Source organism: Otolemur garnettii, unplaced genomic scaffold, assembly GCF_000181295.1.
Source record: "Otolemur garnettii isolate 467f Iridium unplaced genomic scaffold, OtoGar3 scaffold00002, whole genome shotgun sequence".
Classification (NCBI taxonomy): domain Eukaryota; kingdom Metazoa; phylum Chordata; class Mammalia; order Primates; family Galagidae; genus Otolemur; species Otolemur garnettii.
Window position 1 is genome coordinate 23,713,966 of NW_003852397.1, and position 22,175 is coordinate 23,736,140.

The following is a 22,175-nucleotide window of genomic DNA, read 5'->3' on the forward strand; positions in this document are numbered from 1 at the left end:
ATATATATACTCTTTCAAGAGAGTTTGGCAAAAGAAAAAGGAATTAGAAGCTGATATGATTAATTTTTTTTTGTACACATTGAGACATGCCTAATAAGCAGAGTTCTAGAGAACTAAAAATATTCCTATCTCTGAATCTCCATCTTCCTATGAACCTCAAGAGGCCCTTTAACTAGACCACAACAACAGACAGATAAGCAAGTACCATACCACCATATTTAAAACTTCACCATGGTTTAATATTTGCCTTTAGTAGAGCTTGAGAAAAATCAAAGCAAAGATTTTTGGATTGACTGAATCAATTTCAATCTGATTAGGAATGTTAAAAGAAAAAAATTTGACAAATGAAATTTAACTTAGATTCATTAAGGAAAAAAAAAAGATTCCTGACTTAGGCAGCATTCAGAACCATAAGAGGTCCCTAATGTGGCAATATTTATAGACAAAACCAAAAACTGAAGTACAGAAATAGCCTGATTGGTTACAGCTAGACATTTGCCTTATTTGGACGTGCCTGATAAGTTGGCAGTCTGGGATTGCTGAAGTTCAGCTCCTTTTGATTGACTGAGACCCAGTAATCTATTACAACAAACATTGTTAAATTAGGTTTCAATTTGTTTACATATTAAGTTAGGTTGCAAGCTATTGCATTGGCTCAAAATGCAGAAAAGCCTCAGGGAAAATTGAATTGAATTGAACAGGAACTACCTCTCTGAAAGAAAAAAGTATGGTATGGATGCGGAATAAAAAGTTCAGCACCAAAACAGATCAGCACCAAAAAAAAAAAAAAAAAAAAAAAAAAATTAAAAAGTAGGAGTCTACAAGCTTAAAGTTCCGGCCTTTAGCAGGTGTGCTGTGCAGCCTTATGAGAGCTATACATATGTTATGAGACAATAACCTTTTCTGAAGAGGGCTGAAGTGACTTGGGCCTAGAGGACATAGAACAGGAATAACTGGAGGGCCTGTGTAACAGGGTCAAAGATACTTAGGTTCAAAGATTTGTCACCATAATCAAAATAAAATTGCCACTTGACTTATATGTTTTTATAAGTGTAGCTGTACTACACCAAACTCAGCAGGTTTGGGGTGCTTAAACCCTACAAATTACAAAGAATATTCCACTGTTATTGGGATATAGATAACCTATAAGCCCTTGAACTGTCTTGCCTTTGAAACTGTCTAACAGAGATAGGATTTATCTACACCTATCAAAACAATGTAGTATGGTGTGTTGGGGATCCCCAAGACCTCCCACAGTTTCAATGCTTTGTTAGAAGGACACACAAAACTCAGAAAAGCTGTTATATTCATATTATGCTTTATTACATAAAAAGTTACAGATTAAAATCAGCAAAGACAAAAAATACATGGAGAATACTCCAGGAGACGCCAAGCACAAACTTTCAGTTATCCTCCCTCTTTCAGTGGAATTATACAGAGGGCTTAAACCTCCCAGAAGCCACATGTGACAAGGATCAATCTATTGTTAACCAGGAAACCTATCCAGGTCTTGGTATCCACGGTTTTTAATGAGGGTCAGTTTTGTAGATATAGAATCCCCGTATGACTGACCTTAGCTATTCTTCCTGTGGGTTCCCCAGAGGTCAAACTGGTACTCCATGGCCCAGAACCTCCAAGTGAGCAAAACCAGGCCTTCATCCCAAATACAGTGTTAGCCCTCAGCCCTGGGTATATAGACAATTTTATCAGGCAGGATATGATAAGGGTTTATAGGATCATGTCCCTTTAACTTTATAATATTCTCTGTAATGTGCAAGGTTTGAGCACCCCCAACCCTGTTAAGTTAACCTTTTACATAAGCATATAGTGATAAAAGACTTCTTTATTCCAATGTATCACATTTCATAGACATTTTATCTGCTGACACCAATTGAAGTGACTCAGGTATAGTTTTGTTGATTTATCTCTTGCTGAAGAACCATTAATGACTTAACTACACTCTAAGAGAAAAAGTCTATATCACTTAGGGTAGCCTTAAATGTTCATTGTCTGAGAACAAAAGTACCCCATGAAGTTCCCTTCCATGCATACAGGAAGTATCAAATACAGATTGAATATCCATAACCAGAAGGGCTTTGGATTTGGGATATTTTCTGATTTTGGAAACATCTTGTTGAGCATTCCTGACCCCAAAATCTGAAATCCAAAATGCTCCAGTGAGCATTTCTTTAAAGTATCATGTTAGCACCTGAAAAGTTTAGATTTTAGAGAATTTCAGGTATCAGATTTTGGGATTAGAGATGCTAAGCCAGTACATTTGTTTCAAAAGAAGAAATAATGAATGTAACTTCTACTTTGAAAATTAATTCCAGTATCTTTGCAAGCATCAGTCTCTCATTCTCTCTCTGCCAACAAGTTGAATTTTTAAACCATGGTTCAAGGCTTAGGTCAAATTCTACGCTTGTCATAAAGCCTCCTCAAGCCTTCATAACAGGAATTAGTGCTTTCTCTTCTAGGTGTCCATAATTTAATTTATTTCTGAGATACTTTTGCCATATTCCACCTTGTGTTATAGTTGATTGTCAGTGTATCTTTTTACCCAGCGAGATGTTGACTTTTAAAGTCAGAGACCTTGACTCACCCCACCTTGATAGCACCTACAATTCCTACCTTAATGTGTTGCTTCAGGTCATTAAATAAAATTGAATATGTAATTATTCAATCACAATTTCTTCAAGGTCATATTACCAGGCTAAAATGGAGCTAAGGAAAATGTAACGAATGTCTACAAATTTCTAATTGTTGAACTCTGCCTGACTTTCAGAATAGTGGTATTATAAGCATACAAATTGGAATGAATGAAAAGTAGATTAGACCAAGCACATAAGAACACAGTGTACAGAACAGCTGTACTGTGTCCTTAATGGGCTAGGCTAAATTATAATTAGAGATACATTTCATCTTTCCTGCCCGCGTACTTTTTTGAAGCTGCTCTCAACTTCAATGCTTAGGGATTTATTTGTCACTATAAATCTGAAATTAGTTTGATTATTAGCTTTGCTGATGGCTATCATTTTGAAATAACTAAAATCTACCTTAGAAATGAAAACTGTCAAGAATGTTAGTGGCAGTACTTCAATTTCTGTGCCTAGTAGGATGCTAAAGTTTAACACATGAAGCAGGACCAGAGACACCCCCTTCTGAAGTCTCCCACAAAAGTAGAAATGTTTGAGGTTGTAAATGGGTGGCAGAAATTAAAAGCAACAAAAGAATTTCAAATAAATACTTCTCTTGGTTATAAAGAGAATCCATTTGTTTATTTGTACAAATGTTTCCTTGTTTTTTCACGTCATTTTTCTGTCCTGTTTTTCCTTATAAATTCTCAGATTTTGTCATTCTTATCTTCTGCATACTCTGAGTTTATTTAAGATACTTTTATTAAGCATCCACTATGCTTAGCACTTTTCTTTATTTAAGATACTTTTATTAAGCATCCACTATGTGCATAGCACTTTTCTAGCATGGAAAACATGAGCACCAAGAGATGTATTTAAACTTAATAAAATTTTATAAAGCTATCACTCAGTGTTATACCAGGAACCTTGTGATTTTCCTTTAGCTATAAAGATGAGAGTTTCTACCCATGAGTAGATTATCACATGTAGTTGCAGAGAACAATTTAGAACAATGTTTCTTTTGTGGTTATAATAGGGCAGTGTCTAAAGGGCTATGGGAATAGAGTTGAGAGAAGAGGTAATTTTCCAAGGGGAAAAATAAAGCCTCAGAATTGAGATAATAATGGAATTCAAGGAAGAGGGGAAGTGTGGCACAGTACGTGTTTAGGCAATATTGCAAATCTGATTCCTGGAAAGCAAGCTGTCCTCATTTAGAAGTACTTATCGAGATTAACATTCTTTAAGTGGAAAGATGACACCCTTCCCAGTCTTTCATTACATACTCAGCTCTTATTGGCCTGAGTCCATGTATCAGCTCAACTATAACCAAATAATTTTTTAATATATTGGGACTGGAACAAATAAAACCTATCTGAAAAACAATTACAGAATAAAAATGTTTTTTTTCCATGATATCACACTATGACTAACTGGTTACCCCAGTATGTTAAAGGAAGCATTGTAAAAAATTAAATAGTGGAAAACGTTCCCCCTTTTCTATTTTGTCTATTGAGAAAATACTTTAACTTTCACTCAGTTTCTCTATCAAGTTTTTTTTGTTTTTTTTTTTTTTTTACAGTTTTTGGCAGTGTCCAGGTTTAAACCTACCACTCTCAGCCTATGGGGCCAGCACCCCACTCCTTGAGCCACAGGCACCACCCCCCCCATCAAGTTTTTATACTTGCCTCAAATGCATATATTTTAATCTGTAATGTGAAGGTATTTTTCAACTGGTATAATAGCAATATTCCATTATATTAATATATATATTAATGTCTTTAATTTTATCATAGCACATATTTCATGATAAAGTAGCTTAAGAACCTAACTGGCTTCCTTTGAGTCAATCCAGTGTATTCCTGCTCAGGTAATTATCATGACATTTACTCTCAACACTTACCATACGTGAGGATCAAAACCATCATTTTAGCACAGTAGATTAGCATCCAATAATCTTTCTCACCAGGGCCGTTAGAAAGGACACAGCTTAATAAGGCACTTTTGAGCAGATTTTTTAAAATATCATTACACGTTAAATATGGTCGAGAAGGTAAAATGAATACTAAACAGAGAACTCTTAATTTTGACGAGCACCTCCGTTGGCAACGTGCCTCTCTATTTACAGGAGAATGTGGAAGGAGGAGACTGCAGTCGCTGCAAATCCGGATTCTTCAATTTGCAAGAGGATAATTGGAAAGGCTGTGATGAGTGTTTCTGTTCAGGGGTTTCAGACAGATGTCAGAGCTCCTACTGGACCTATGGCCAAGTAAGCACCTGCTGTCTAATTCCTTACGCGGCTTCAGAAGCCGCCTTTGTTGCTGTTTTGTTATTTTATATGGAATTAAAAACAAAGTTTTCCTATAGTGAATGTCTACTTAAAGTTACCGTGAGGAAGTAATGGCATTTTATTCAAATGCTATTTGTTTTTGCTCAAGCCTTCAAGGTTTTCTTTGTAACAGTGCGTGGAGTGGAACCTCCTGGATTAAGCAGACACTGGCATCTTCAGTGTTCATGATTGGTAGCTGAAACGGTAGTGGAATTAATGTGGTTTCAACCCAACAGGCTCATGATTTCATAGGGAGAAGACAAGAGGCTGAAGAATAGCATTTTCCATTCACTACTTTTCCTGTAGAAGTTACAAAGACTCCTTTATCATCTACATACATAATATACGTTAACCCCTAGCCTTTAGTTACTATTTGATGCTGCCTGAGCTCTTTCATTGTTAAAAGGGGAAACTCAATTTGAACTTTATGTTCATTCTTGGTTAGTTGGAAATATTTTTAAACCATTACCTAGTTAGTAGTAACGGGGATCGTCTTCCTTTAACGTCAATGTGTTTATCTTTTAGTCTCTACTGCCCACTCTCCCCTCTGCCTTTCCACTCTGCAAAGAGCATTTTGTCTCCCAATGGAAGAGATGTGAGAGGAGAATGGGACCTTCAGGGAACTTCAGATACTAAGAGTTCAGAGTGGTAGGCAGCAGGCTGGAGAAGGGGAAAGAGAGACTGGGCTTTACAGGATTGTGTTTGCTGAGTACTTGGGATATGGTACTTGGAGAATCTTTGAAGGACTTTAAGCAAGAGAGTGGCATGATCTCAATTTTGTTACAAAGACTACTGTTTCAGTGAACTCTCTCCCAAACACTGCTACCTTTCAACTTTATTCAGCTAGCTAATCCTGAATGAAATTATATCACATCTTTTTCTTTTGCTTAGATTGCTTTTCCGTCAAGTCTGAAATATTGTGGGTAGTTTCTGTCTAAATTTGAATGTATGTATTATGCTTTATCAGACATGTTGCTTTCAGGGATTTCACAGAATCAGCCACAAGGACATCTAGTCTAACGTCCGCATTTTGTTTATAGAGACCCACCCCACCCTCAAGACTGCTTTATTGATAGATCAAACTTTCATACCCAGCCCAGGGTCTTCGGAAACAAGCTCCACTGAATCCCACTCATCTGTCATAGAATGCCTAAAAGGTGACGTTGAAAATGGAAACCAAAGAAGGAATATAGTATTTATTGCCTAGCAAGCCAATAATTTTTACCTTTTCTCTATTTATTTTGATGGGGCATTCTCAGTGATTTTACAGCATTGGGACAAGCATAATCAAATAATCTCTACATGAAGATATTTTTAAAAATATCTCAGCCACATATTGTCACCATTACCATTTTGCTCCCTATTACCCATGACACCAAGCTGCTCACACATATCTAGTAAGCTCAGGATAGCTGGTGGCCTAAAATCTCAGTAACCAGTTTTCCTCCAGCCAGGTAGGATAGTTTGAATTAGAAATACAGCTGTATGCTTGACCTTGGCTGGATAGAAAGATTTCAAAACAAATCAGTATGCATTCCTTTATTCCTCCTTCAAGGTTCCTTCCTTTTCTGGGCCAGGATCTGGGCTATGGGTCCTCACAGCACTTATGACCTTATTTGAAGGAATACAGACAGTATTGTGAGGTGTTGTCATAGCAACAGGCTGGTGGATTCGAATGTCCTTAAGCCTCAAAGTCAAAATTTTAAAAAGTGGGAGGGGAAGAATATTGTATGGAAAGCCACCTTTCAGGGGCTGACATACTTTATCTCTTTTTTTTCTCCCTGCTTTATAAAAATACATATGTAACCCTTTTTGAAATATTTTTTCCGTAAGCAAAAAGAAATTATGAGTGGAATGAAAAATAGGAAATTCAAAGTCCAACTAGTTGATAAACTGTATAATGTTAACTGTTGTGTGACTTTGAATGAATTTCTATTTTTAATAAAGTGGTATTTGGAAGCATTTTTTTAAAAAAAGAAAACCGTAGGATCAATTTAAAAAAAAAGATTGTTATATAGTACCGTGGGAACTGTTAGAAACATCAAGAAAAGCATGAACAATGGAAGCCTATGCAGGTTGTTGTAAGTTTAATTATAGTTACAGTGCTCATGTTTTTCTCTAACTTTTTAATTTCCAAAAATTAACAGTACAAGGTATACGAAGGAGAAAGAACCGCTAGTTTTTTGGTGTTGTTTTTTTTTTTTTTTTTTTTCCTAATGAATGATCATTCTGTTTTTTCTCTAAGATCCAAGACATGAGTGGCTGGTATCTGACCGACATCTCGGGCCATGTTCAAGTGTTTCCGCAGCAGGACTCGCCTCAGCAGATCAGCATCATTCACGCTGAGGCCCGCCGGGCGCTCCCACATGGCTACTACTGGAGTGCGCCAGCTCCCTACCTGGGAAACAAGGTAAGTCCACACAGTGCTCACCACCCAGTACTCTGCTTTAACTGGCTGGTCCTGAGAAGGGGTTTAAGTACTGTTCGTTTTAAAAAAGAGGAAATCAATTACATATTGTATATGTGGCCAGAAGGAGCTTAATGAGATCAAGTTCAGCATCTTTTCCATGGTGCACAAAATATAAATAGGCCATAGCATCCTTAGCACACAATTTGATGTAGTTGATGTCCTATGTAAATGTTTTGAATGAATGAATAAATGAGTGATGACTCTAGGATATTTGCCTAAGACTGATTATACATATTGGAAGAAAGTGTGTTGTGGCCAGGCACGGTGGCTCACGCCTGTAATCCAGCACTCTGAGAGGCCCAGGCGGTTGGATTGCCTGAACTCATGAGTTCAAGATCAGCCTGAGCAAGAGCCAGATCTCATCTCTAAAGAAAATAGTCAGGTGTTGTGGCAGGTGCCTGTAGTTCCAGCTACTTGGGAGGCTGAGGAAAGAGAATCACTTAAACCCAAGAGTTTGAGGTTGCTGTGAGCTGTGACCCCACAGCACTTTACTAACAGTGACAAAGTGAGACTCTGTCTCCAAAAAAAAAAAAAAAAAAAAAAAAAGTGTGTTGTGTTTATGTGAAAATAGCTGTTTTCAAGAGTTTTCTGTGGTAAGATATTTACCCAAGTTTTTTCTTGTCTGTCTCCACTTGATTTCAAAACAGATACTTAAGAGATTTACTTTTTCTTCTACCTGGTATGAATGTTAATTGGAAAAAGAAATGTATTATAGAACTAATTTAATGCTTGCCACCAGGCTTATACAAACAACATATTTCCTGGAGCTGAGAAAGAGAACTACCCTAAGTGCCAGCCTGGAAGCACGCGTTTGTTTTAAAGCCCACACGTCTATAAAAACATACACAGATAAACAAATGCAGTAGTTTCAGAAATACAAATACTTTCTTTTTTTTTTTTTTTTCCTGTTGTGGGTTAACTCTATCTAGATGAGTGTCCTGCTGTTTAGAAATTTATTTTATTTTGCCCAGTGCTTTGTTAGAACCAAAATTGGGTGGCTTCTTTTTAAATATGATTACTTGTTTATTCTCTGAAAGTTAATACCCTGTCATCTGTTAGTTAAATTACCCTATCAGAAACTGATGATAAAATTTCTTAATGATTCAATTTAAGACTAGTTCTCACTGAAAGGTACTGGAACCAAGGATGAAAGAGTATTCCAAGCTGCGAAATGGAAGGAAGATGAATCCTTGTTCCATAGAAATAATGTAGTCTTTATTTCCACCTGGATGTGGGTGGGGTGAAATCAAGAGAGGAATTCCACACCTGGGTTATGGCAAAAAGAAATTTAAAGGGTCAGGGAGGGCAGCAATTGGCGGCATTTCTATTTCCTGGGAGGGACATGAGTCTGACCCTTCCGGGGCAGGTCATGACCCTGAACCTTCCTGGGCGGGGCAAGTCTATTTGGGCGGGTATACTTGATTCTATCACTCATCTCTAAGAATATAGTGCTATTTATGAAGGAATCCTCATCAATTAAACAAATAAAAGTATATTTATAGTTGTGGTTCTCTTGCATGGCATGGCAATATTGAAATAGAACATTTTAGTAGCTCATATGCTACTCAGTAAATGGGAACTGGTGCTTTTCACTGATTGAAAAGTTTTAACTCATGGCCAGTTTCTTATTTTTAACAAGCTTCTAAATGCTATTACAAAAAAATGTGTAAATGAATAAAACACATTTTCAATGAACATGTATTTTAAGAGATAGCATATGTTGCATAAAATTCAATAGCTGTAATAAAAATCTAATTAAACTTTTATTTGCAAGGCCCTTTACAGAAAGAAGTCATTTTATACTATTCTATTTCAGAACCTCCTCCCTTCCCAAGAAGAACAAAATAGGACATAAGGCTTGAATTTCTACTCCTTAAAATTGCCCAAAAAACCTACCAACACACACACACACACACACACACATATATAAAATACACACACAATTTCAACTTGTTTTGTTTTTTTACTGGTTCAGGAAGAACTTTGGGTCAAACTTGGATGACTTTCAGAGGTCTTTTTTTTTATATGATGGTAAAATTTAGTTAAAGATAGCTTTTAACAGAAATATCATGTTCTTTGCCATATTTTCCATCCTTTCTTCTTTGGTCATATGCTTTTTCTTTCTGTTGGCTGAAAATCAAACTGACAGAAGGAATGCAAGCAAATAGGATATTAAATAGTATCAGAGCAAAGAATTTGGACATCCTGTTCATAGTTGTTTGTTCCCAAGGATAACTTCCCTTATCCTGGTTGGACTGTTTCTTATAACCACCCACAATGAAGCATCTCATATTCCCCTACAGATCATGTTCACATCAAAAAGCTGTGCTTGCCCCTGCTCCACTTTCCATTCAGCAAACAAAATAATGGTAACAGGGTGTGCAAATTGTTTGAATATGGGAGACTTTTTTTTAATGAAACGTGGAAGCCCTCGGAGGTTTACTGTCAGGCATCTCAGCATGAATGAAACAATTTGCCTTTCCAACTGAACCATATAAATTTTTGATACTACAATAATACTGCAAGCTCTCAGAAATTACCACAGTACATCTTTACTGTCATGTCACATCACGTAAATTATAGTCGTGATGACATGCTTAGCTTGGTTGATTTAATATCTAGCTAAGGAAATGGAAAATTGTAGGGCCTTGTTTGTAAATTCAATAAAGCCACTTTTCTAAATAGTTGAGGCTAAATTTTTTTTTTTTTTACCAGTAATTGCTGTTCGAATCAGAGCCATTGCCAGAAACTGACAGAAATAGTATATCAAGACACTAGTGCATCTGCTTAAATACTGTATTTCATTTGCACTCATTGGCCAGGAGGCTGTGGGCACATAATCTCTCCTCTGCTTTTTTAACATTAATTCCTCAGCTGAAAAAATATTTATGAGATGCTATTAGCTTTTCCCAAATATTTAGAGACTAATTTTTAAATATTTTGCAAGTTGCCTGGTTATAAGGCTCCTGGTAACAGAAGGGAGATATGCTGTGCGTATTCTCTTAGAATGGAGATGCCACATGCCCCTCTTTCTTTTAGAAGCCTAATCTCAAATAATAAAAGTGCGCTCACATGGGACCTGTATTGCTAACACAGACATCTGCCTGATTGTAATAAATACTAGCCACATTAGCAAATGAGTACTTTTGACCCCTCCAAAACACTTTTACTCTTTGGAATAATGAGGTATAAGTAAGTGATTATAAGTGTATATGTAGATGATAGATGAGTCCTGGGAAAACTTATAGTACTTTTTTATGCTTCCTACTTTAAAAATTCCCACAATCTCAAGTATGAATTAATTCCTCAGTAGTAATGGTGAAATATATTTTCTCATAGGTGAGGGAATATTTGGCACAACTGCACAATCAAGTGTTAATTTTCCTGCCTCATTCTAGATAGGCAAAGAGAATTAAGTCAGACACCCACAGGGCTATAGTAGGCTGCATTTCATTCTCAAAGTGTTTGGCAATGTTAATGCTTGGTTTTAGGGCATTTGTTTAAGCATCCAGGCAGGGATGGGAAGAGCTAGAGGACAGAGAATCCTGCTGGTTTGCTGCAGGCTACAGCTATTCAGAGACAGTTTGGGAATTTCAGTGTTGGGATAATTTACTGCTTTAGTAAACTAAGTGCTACTAGAACATTGAAATAGTCATTTGCTTAAGGTTACCCTAGTGGGCTGAACTAGTGCAAATTCCAAAAGCAATTCTCTTTGTATCTGTAAAGTTCTCAGGGAAGCTGGTTTGGCCAATCTACTGTTCCCCCATTACCACTAACATTTGAAATTCTGTCTCTGTATATTATTAAATTAATCTTCTGTGATTTGTTATCTACCCCCAAATGCATATTTTCCACAGCATTATGCTGTTGTTCTGTTTCTAGTGTATAGAAGCTTTTAAATTGTTTCATATGATTGCCAAAGAATACCTATAGCCTAGCTTCAAATGTGCATTGTGAGAGTCTGCTGGCATAAAAGCTTCTGGCTTCGGAAAGAAATCTCTGGTAAACTTCTTTGTTGTGCTTACTTGACTTCCAGTTTTACCTCCCAGATCCCAAATTAAAGCTGTGCACTTGAAGGAGACTGATGGTTGAGATATACAGAACAGGGGAGTTCTTATCACCTAAAAAGAACTCACCAAGCCTTCATGATTGATACTAAGTTCTTAACACAAACAAGCAAAAATTTAAAAAAAATCATTTTTATTAGGCTGATTGGAAATGACCCTTGAGTTGGAATTTGTGTGTAAGATGAAAAATGATTTCAATCCTGTGAAAACAATTCAAAACTCACTGACAAGTATGGTCTGTTCTCCTTTTGTTACTGGGATTTCTTTCTTCAGTAGGTTCTTGGTCTCAGGAATTCAAAGAATAAACCTACGGACCATAGATCAGTGGTAAGATAGGATTTATTAGACAGAAAGAAATACAGAAGGAGTAAAAAGCACCAGAGCTTCTGGCAGAAAAAGAGAGAGGAACCCCGAGAGGGTGAGGTCTAGGAGAACAGCTCTTCTCAAGGAGGCCACAAGCATACACCTGCAGGGTCCTCTCCATGGTGACTCAGCTCTTGGAGATTTGTAAATTTAACTTCCTAGAACTTGGACATTTCCAAGTTCGGTGAAATCCTGTAGTTCTGTAGGGGCTGGAATAGCATCTCCCACTTGATTCAAACTGGCCAATGAGAAGGGTACCTGTTGGGTGGAACTTTTTGACTGTAGATAAAAAGGGAAAGACCAAGCCAGCCGGGGAGTGTGGCCATTTGGAATTCTTCTATACCATAAGCTCCCAGCTGGTGAATAAAGCCCTTCCTCTTATAAAGGGTGTTTGGGTGCTCTTTCACTCCACTGGGCCTTGTCTTCCTGCAACAAAGGAAAGAACCAAGTGGGAAATCTCCTTTTGGGTCCTTTATCTATGGTAAGGTGACCAGACGTCTGGCTTTTGGTGGGACAGTTCTGATTTTTAACCATTTGTCCTGCGTCCCACAACGTTTTACAACAGTCTTGATTTTTGGAAAGAATGCACAACAAGCTAGGGAACGGAGGGACAACGGGAAGGGAATCTATGGTTTTCGGCTGCCATGTGGCTATTTCACCAGGATATGAGTTTCATATTATTTTTGTTAATTTTATAATGTTAAACTTTAGTAATAACAAATAATTGTTAAGAACTGATTGTCGAGAACTGCTTATCAAAGTTTGCATTGTTGATCAGTTGTTAGAATTCTACCACCATTGTTTGGACTTAATGAACAATGGCATTTTTTAGCATTGGCAACCACAAAAACATTTGGTAACTGTCTCTCAGACGATACACATGGTACTGCATGCTAGTGTTAGTTAAACAAGTGATGTTAATAAATCAGCTATTCAGATAATTTAGGGAAGTAATTTATTTATTTCATGAATTTAGCAGACAGTACTCATATTATTTATATTTTATAGTGGCGGCAAAAAGTCTAGCGCTGGCCTTGAAAGTGACACAACTTACGAGGTATCATTATTAAAAAAATATATTGATAAGGAAAAGGTTAACTCTTGGGCATTAGCAAAAATCACAATAGTGAACAAATGGTTAGAAATATTTCATCATTTTGAAACAAACCATGTTCCATACAATAATGCAGTAAAAATTGTGGGATATGCACTGTCTTTACTACAAACTAATGCTGCGACTGAACGCGTTTTTTCTATGGTAAATAAAGTGTGGACATCAGAAAAATCACAATTAAGTGTTGAGACTTTGAAAGCCATTTTATGTGTGAAATATAATTTAACAAATTCTCGTGAAAAATTTCATGACCTTTTAAACAATGACAGCAATCTACTAAAAAGAATTCACTCAAATGAGAAATATGCCAAAGAATAAAATAATATTATACGTTTTTTTTTGTTTTTTTTTGGCCAGGGCTGGGTTTGAACCTTCCACCTTCGGCATGTGGGGCTGGCATCCTACTCCTTTGAGTCACAGGCACTGCCCTATACATGATTTTTTTTTTAACGTATTATATTTGTAAATTGTACTTATGTTGAAATTAAATATATATATATATATATAAAATATATATATTTTTTATTTTTGCATTCTATGAAAATTTTTTGTTGCTCCATACAGACCAAATTTTTAATTAAGAACCCACCCCCCATAACCCCCCACCCTGGTCAATGGTGTCCCGCTTTACCAATGTTAAAATCTGGTCACCTTAGTCTATGAGTGTAAGGTCTTGAGAATTATATTTGGCCAGGACTTGGTAGATAAAACACACCTTTTCAATGTTAATGCCTGTGTTAACAAATTAATGAATGCAGTCCTTCCAGCTCTGGGCAAAATGTCAGGGTGTTTCCTTCATGAAATTGCCCAGGCCTAGGATACTGGGGTCCCATCTAGCCTTCAATGGGGAAAACCTGTGTCACTTTTAGCCATAATTTGTATTTGTGATTTCTTTGTTCCATATTCCTCAAAATTATTCAAAACTGGAGTTCAAAACCCTCTTCTTCATCCAGAATTCCCTTCAATTTTAGTCTTAGATTAAATGGATTAACTAAGAAGATTATTATGCAGGTGAAGAATGGTGTGGCTGTTGAGGGCATCAGGGTAGAGTTTGGGGGAAGGGTCTGTAAGAAGGGGAGAAGACCAGTTCATAAATTACAAAGACTTTATTAGAAAAGAACAGAGTGGAGTCTGACCAAGAGTCAGCTCCTCCCACACGGTTTCAATAGGCTTTTATTAGTGTAGTTGCAATGGGGGAGGGGGCTATGAGAGGTGAGGGAAGCCATCTTTTTCCTGCAGAGTGAATGATGCTGTGTCAGGGACCAATCTTAGAATTACTCCCTTCTGCAGAACTATTAATCTTCTCACAAGGGCTTTATCACTACCTTCATCCAGGACCAGGGTAGGAGATTGCTTGTTCTGAGGCTTCCCAGGAATGCTGACCTTGAAGCATTGCAGGAGGTAGATGGGAGGTAGATGCTGGGATCATGCAGTTTGGTTTCTGGTCTGTTTTCTCTCACTAGCTATCTCTCCAAATGGCGGTACTTTTGTCATAAGTCATGACAATTCCTTCCCTCAGTTGTAAAAGTAAATAACATAGATCAACTGTGCTTGGCTTTTTATTCCATAAATCAGATCTCATCAAGAATGATTTGGTGGTGAAGTGAGACCAACAAGATTTTCTGCCTAAATAAACCACATAATCATTAAGGATATATGAGGAAATAAATATTAAAAAATGAAAAAAGCCTAGGATTCATTTAGTGCCTGTACTTCTCATAGCATCTACTATGAAAAATTAGCTCACCTAAAAGGGCTCAAGTTTAAAAAATAGAAATCTCTTAGTCGTACATTTTATTTTCATACTATTATCTTGGTATTTTTAAAATTAAATTTACAAAGCACTAATTCTAATATTGTAAGTTATTATATAAAAAAGTTTAACTTCTATATGCATTCTTCTATTTAAAGTATTTACAATTTTGTTTATAATTGATCAACTAACAAAGAATAAATAGGGAAGGTTCTGTTTAATAACAGTTTTTGGGAAAAAATAAAGAAGTTTATTTAATAGTAATTTCAGTATAAACTGGTATGTGGTATGGTTGGTGAGAAAACAAACAAAATCTAGGGTGATATTGAAATGGAAAAAAAAAATCCTACCTATTAGGTTAGGAAAAAAGAGTTATAGTTATACAGATTCTGCACAAAATATCTGTCACCTAAAATATTCAGATTGTGTGCAAATTTTTATTTTTATCCATGTTAAAATACATGACCAAGATCATTAGCTAATAAATCAAGGTGTCCTAACTAGGAAAAAATCAATGCCAAGATTGAAACCCAATATTTTTTTCAATGAATTAAGTTTATTAGTTCTTGTGAGGTATTTATCTGTGGAATGGAGATGTTGCAGCAGTTTATCCAAAAGAAAGAACAAGAAAGGAAACAACAATGATATGAATTCATGTCAATGTAGATGAATGAGATAGAACACATATATCAATAGCAAGGATACAATCCAACAAATTTTTTGTACAAAGATTACGAAACTCTGGCAAGCTTAACCCAAAAGAGTTAGATAAAGGCACACATAAAAAATTTTAAGAATGTAAACTAATATTTCTTCAAAAAATAAATAGAGTGTATCAGAAAATAAATTTGAGGCCATTACGAAAATCTAAACATAATAAATTTGAATATAATTTAGGAAAATGAACAAATAAATTACTAGAAAAATATAGCTTAATAAAACTGACTCAAGGGAAAACATCTAAAAAGTCAGATAAAATTAAAATATTTTGCTCAGTAGTCAAAATATCTTATACAAACATTAAGCCTATTTTGTTTGCAGGTAAGTTCAATAAAATTTTTTTTTAAATTCTTTTTTTTTTTTTTTTGAGATAGAGTCACTCTGTCATCCTGGGTAGAGTTCTGTGGCATCATAACTCACAGTAATCCCAAACTCAGGCTCAAGTGATCCTCTTGCCTCACTTAGCCTCCCAAGAAGCTGTAACTACAGGCTCCCACCACAGTACCTGGCTAGTTTTCTATTTTTAGTAGAGACAGAGTTTTGCTCTGTCTCATGCTGGTCTCAAACTCCTAATCATGGGTGACCTACCTGCCTCCATCTCCCGAAGTGCTAGGATTACAGGTTTGAGCCACTGTACCTAGCCTAAAAAAAAATTTTGATCTTGTAGAAGCTTTCCAGAGTTTATAAAATAATAATGACACCCTTCCTCTAGTAATTTTACGTGACTTGGTAACTTGATACGAATTCTTTACGAGTATGGAAAATAAAACTCCTATCCAAAGTCACTCAGAAAATAGATGCAAATATCCTAAGCAAAATATTAACAATCTGAATCCATTGATTTATAAAAATAGTAAGACTAAATTGTCCAAGTTAATTTGATTATCAGTATTCAAGGTTGGTTTAATATTAGAAAATTAGTTCCAGCTAAGGCGCCAGCCATGTACACCTAAGGTGGCGGGTTCGAATCCCCAGCCCGGACCCGCCAAACAACAATGACGGCTGCAACCAAAAAATAGCCGGGCGTTGTGGCGGGCGCCTGTAGTCCCAGCTACTTGGGAGGCGGAGGCAGGAGACTCTCTTGAGCCCAGGAGTTGGAGGTTGCTGTGAGCTGTAATGGCACAACACTCTACCCAGGGGGGCAGCTTGAGGCTCTGTCTCAAAAAAAAAAAAAAAAGAAAATTAGTTTAAGTAATTGACCATATTGATGAATTAAATTAAAAAAAATATTATCTGAGCAGATGCAGAAAATGAAATGGGTAAAATTAAATAGCCATTCAAACATTTTATAAAATTAGATTTAGAAAAGCACTTTAACTGACGAAGTGTATGTCCTTAAATCTAATAACAAATATCTTATTTAATATAAAATGTTGAAGGAATTCTTTAAGATCACAAACATGAAACAGTTCTCACTATGACCATTCCTCCTCATTTGACTTTGCTTGATCTTCTATAAATGAGTTCTAATATCATCTGTTAATGAGTTTTCCAATCCCTGTATCTTTTATTTCTTATCTTACTATACTGGCCAGAACTTCTAGTACCAAAGATTAAATCTGTATCAAAAGCAAAGAGCCAAGAATAATCAAGGAAATCCTAAAGGAAAGCTGGAGATGTGGTTTTATTCAAATCTTTCCTGATATTAGAACTTAAGTCTTATTTTAAAGGTATAATAATCAAAGCAAAGTGGTATCAGTGTGAAAAACAAACCATTGGAAATGAAAAATAGCCCATAAATATCCCATGCATAAATGCGTATTTGATTTTGATTTTTGACAAAATAAATATTATAAATCACTGACAACAGGTTAAGCCATATAATAAAATAGTTCTTATACCATTGATTACCTAGAGTCGTGTTTTTTAACTATTTTATCTCATGGCACACTTAAACCTATGATTAAATTTCTATGGTGCACTTTAAAATATGTTGATCCAAAAAAAAAAAAAAGAGTAAGAAAAGGAATATACTTACTGTGCTTTAAACTTTATTGAAAATAATTAATCATCTTTAAAAGTTTGGGGGCCGCACCTAAATCCTCTTATGGCCCTTCAGTGTGCCTTGGAATACCAGTTGGAGTATCACTGACCTAGAGGAAAAAAAAAAAATTCTGCATCCTACCTCGCATTACATATAAATTCCAGTTGAAACAAAGAATAAAAGTTAAAAGCTCATGCTAAGAAAGCTTCATGGTGACAATACATTTGACTACTACTTCTGATCATGACTGAATAACAGTATTTAGATTTATCCACTTACCAAAAACAACCAGAAAATTGAGGGAAAAAGAAATAAATAGTTTTTAGACATTGGGCAATGGATAGCATAAAACTGTGATTCCTGAGAGAAAAAAACAGGGAAGTAGTGTACATAACCGCCTGGGATGACTGTCTGCAGGCAGTTTTCAGCATGAAGTGGAGACCAAGTGTAGTCTTACCATGTTGAAAACAGAAATTGGAATTCAAGGAGGGGGAGACCCGGCCAAACAGCTAGAATTTATAGCGTAAAATATAAAGGAAGAGGGAGCGTCACAGAGAGAGAGAGAAAAAAATTTTTAAAAAGAGAGGAGAGAGATAGTGAGCTGTAGATTTATGTAAAGAGACATCAGAATATTGAGCTGCAAATACAAAAGAGAAAACTACTGAATGATGGTGGGAAACCGCCAAAAAGTAGTCAGAGACACAATTCCTGAAGCTGCCACAGGGCTGATATTAATAACAGCTTACTATCCCACCATTTCCTGGTGGAATGCCTCCATAACAGGGCATCAGGGACGTTTTTCAGAAGATATTGTCTTAGTAGAGGTGCTACACTAGCCCCTAACCACAGGCTACTTTGGGAACACTTAAAGGCAATCCTTAAAAGAATCCAACTTACTCTAAATATATTAACTGCATGCTGGAACAAAGTCAGTGAATATTTAATTACAAAAAAATCCAATATTCAACAATGTAAAATTCACATTAACTGGTATTGAATCAATAATTACCAGGTATACACACAAGCAAAATATATGAACCATAACCAGGAGGAAAATGACTCAAAGGAAGCTGGCCCTACAAGGACAAGAACGTTGTGCCAACATATATCAGATCAAGTTATTAAAAAGACAGATAAAGACGAAATTGTAAAAGTAGTCAGAGAAAAAAATTTCCCATGTCCAGAGGACAAAGATAAGAAGAAGGATAGCAGATTCTTACTTAGACACCATGTTGGTGTCTCCCCCCAATTTGTGCGTTGGCACACAATACCTAGTGTGATAATATTAGGGGTTGGGACCTTTCCAGAAGTGATCAGGTCATGAGGGCAGAGATCTTATAAAAGGTTAGTGCTCTCAAAAAAAAGAAGTTGAGAAAGCTGCCTTGCTCTTTCCACGTGAAGACCCAGCAAGAAGGCACCGACTTGGAAGCAGAGAGCAAGCCTTCACCAGACATCACATTGGCCAGCGCCTTGATCTTGGACTTCCCAGCCTCCAACACTCTGAACACTAAATTTCTTTTGCTTATAAATTACCCTGTCTGGTATTTGGTTACGGCAGCCTCAACAGAAGAACACAGTATGCAAACAAGAATACAATCCAGAGATATTTTAAAGTCTTGGGAAATAAAAACAACAAAAGCAAGCGGACAAACAAGTACCATCAATCTAGGATTCTCTACCAGACAAAAATATCTTTCAAAAATAAAGGCAAAGCAAAGACTTTTTCAGAGCAATAGAAGCTGAGAGAATTTAGCAGAGACTGACACACACTAAAAGAAATGCTGAAAGTTCTTCAGGCAAAAGGAAAATGATACCGGATGAAAATTTCTTCCTTAAAAAAGAAATTAAGAGTATCAAAAAAGGTAAATAGCAATGCTTTCTCCACTGGTGCTAGCTAATGCAGGACCTCAGGCCAGTCATCTCTTTGGCCCTAGGGCCTAACACAATGATTACTGCATGAATAACAAAACACAAAAGCATAAAGTAGAACTTCAAATACTCCTTGTATAAAATTTTCTCTCTGAAGTTGTAAAAAAGAGTGTGTCATAAGAGCGCCAGAAAAACAGCTTCTTCCTCTAGCTCTCATTCCCGATCTCAAAACTAAAGAAAGAAAACCAGCATCTATTTCAGTGATTTTCAACTGGTGTGCCATAGGAGAATCTTAGGTGTACCGTGACAATTTTTTAAAGCCATTAATTAAATTATTTTTGGAAGTTCTAAGCACAGTAAGTATATTCTCTTTTTTAATGCTTTTCTGGTCAACATAATTTAAGAGTGCTGCAGAAGTATGACTGTAGATTCAAAAGTGCCAAGAGTTTAAAAAGGTTGAAAACCTCGGATCTATTTGAAAGTATTTCAATAGATTTTCAATGTAAAAGTTTGTGTTTTTTCTGTGTGCTTTTGTATAACTTTTAATACTCATGTTCCATGGCCCGCTCAGTGGAGAACTACTGGGAGCCAGTGGATTGTTGGTTCAGCCCAAGTCTCGGTGGGACAACTCTCAGTGTGCTGACCTCAGCCGTTTGCATCGATCAGACCCACCAATGGTTGTATTTTAGTGTTATGCCAGCTCTGAACCTGTCTGAACCAGTTCTTTACATACTGTTCTTTTTGTTTATTGTTGAAGTGTTGCTAGTACTGGGGAGAAGATCAAGACAGTAGGGAAGGATATACAGAGGGGAGACAAGACAGCCATGTACAAACCCAGGGGAGAGAGCTGGGACACGCGCACCCCTCACAACCTAGGAAGGGACCAATGCTGCTGCCAGCTGCCCTCGGGGTAGCAAACTAATACATCATTTTTGTTCTTTCTTCACTTTCATGAGAATTGGCTGACGGCTACTTTTCACATTAGCAGAGGCCCTGGTTCTGTTATTTTTGTGGTTACACTGGATTACTGGTTTGGTCTTTACTCTTTTCATGGACCTGATTCAGTGGCTGGATCTCTTCTTTCTTAGCTTGTGATCTCTGACAGGTCCCTTCGTCTAGCTGGGCCAGACTTTTGTTACCTGCAAAGTAAGAATTCTAGCACCCCTCAAAACTTACACAAACCTCTCAAAAATGTCCTTAGCCCACAGAAGCTATGTAGTAAAAGCCAATTTCCTCATGAGTTTCTGTAATTGTGTGCTGCAGTGGTTTTTATTAGAGGTAATCTTTATATCAAGAAGAGATGAGTGGTTAAAGTTCACTTTGCTGCCTCTTCATTGCTATGTGACCTAGTGTCTGGTGGTGGTAAGTGTGGGATATCATTAAAAATAAAAATGGACATAGAGAGTTAATTTTAGCATGTAAGTAGATTATGTGAACTTAAATGCCAGCTTGACTGCACAGTAAGAGGAATAAATACATCCATAAGCTTTCTGAAATACCTGCAGGGTGTTTTGCACTTTATTCTGAAGGTATCAAAATAGAACTAACATGCATTGTTTCATGTCTTCCCAAGTAAATTGTGTGATAAGTATCTCACTATCCCTGTTTCACAGAAGAACTAGCACTTAAGGGGATTTGAGATGTCTGCCCATCAGTAACTGATAGGTTATACCTAGTCAATATCCTGTGGCTAGAATGTGGCAAGTTCAAATGAGGTTACTATAGAAGGCCTTGACCCAATATGACTAATGTCCTCATATAAAGGGAGAAATTTGGAGGCAGACACACATACAGGCAGAACATAACATGAAGTCAAAGATGGCCACTTACAAGCCAAGGAGACAGGCCTGGAGTAGATCCTTTCTTCTCAGTCCCCAGAAGGAACAACCTTCATGGACACCTTGATTTCAGATGTCCAGCCTCCAGAACCGGGAGACAATGTATTTCTGTTGTGTAAGCTCATCACACTGCAATATTTTGCTATGGCAGCTCCAACATACTGATACAAGTAATAAAATACTAAGTGTTTTTAAAATTCCATAATTTTCATTATTGTTGTATGTCTAACTCATAAAAGGTCAATCTCTCTAATTCTTAGAGAGGTTATCATAATTGCTAAGAGAAAGACTAAGAGTACAACAGAAAGATGGGCGCCAGGAATGAAGGAGCCGTTCATTAAGAAGAAATTACAAATGGCTCTTAAATATAGGAAATAATGTTTAGCTGGACTCATAATATGATAGTTACTCTGAGAAATCACTTGTCATCTATCACATAAGGAAAACAACACAAAAGGATAGAGCACTCTCTTATTGTGTTTTTAGAGGCAAAGATCCTTATTGACGGATAGTGTAGGTAGACATTGATGTAATCTTTGAAAATCAAAGTTATGAATGTAACTCAGTCTTACATACTTCTGGAAATCTATCCTTCAATATGTATAAACATGTGCTAAATGACATGTATGCAAAATTATTTATTCCAGAAATATTTGTGATACCCAAGAGGCTGATTAAATAAGCTTGGATATGTCCATGCAATCGAACACTATAAAACTATAAATAAATATGAAAATAAGTTCTTTGCATAATAGTATGGAATGATCCAAGTGACATTTTTAAATGATTAAGTATAACTACCATTTGTCTTTTAAAGTGGAGCAGAAGAATATGTATTTGTAATTAAAAGGTGACTTAGCTACTCAGAGTCACATCTAGCTTTTGCACTCAGGTGAGTTTGTCTGAAAGGCTCTGGTTCTGCTGCCCCATTCAAGAATAGAATATTGTCAAATTTGTAAAAATATTTTAACTAGAATAGCCTTTATTTTTTTTTCCAAATTCTATTACAAACTACCACTATTCTATTCTAAACTA

At 36.4% G+C, this 22,175-nt stretch overlaps 1 protein-coding gene across 2 annotated transcripts in view; it reads left to right on the forward strand.

The window, feature by feature from the left end:
* Window positions 1-22,175, forward strand: part of LAMA2 (laminin subunit alpha 2) — a 614,120-nt gene that overhangs the window by 284,936 nt on the left and 307,009 nt on the right. For both annotated transcript variants that reach the window (XM_003781659.1, XM_003781660.1), the window contains exons 11-12: window positions 4,762-4,902; window positions 7,208-7,372. In XM_003781659.1, the coding sequence (XP_003781707.1) occupies window positions 4,762-4,902; window positions 7,208-7,372 (306 nt within the window). The remainder of the gene's footprint in view (window positions 1-4,761; window positions 4,903-7,207; window positions 7,373-22,175) is intronic.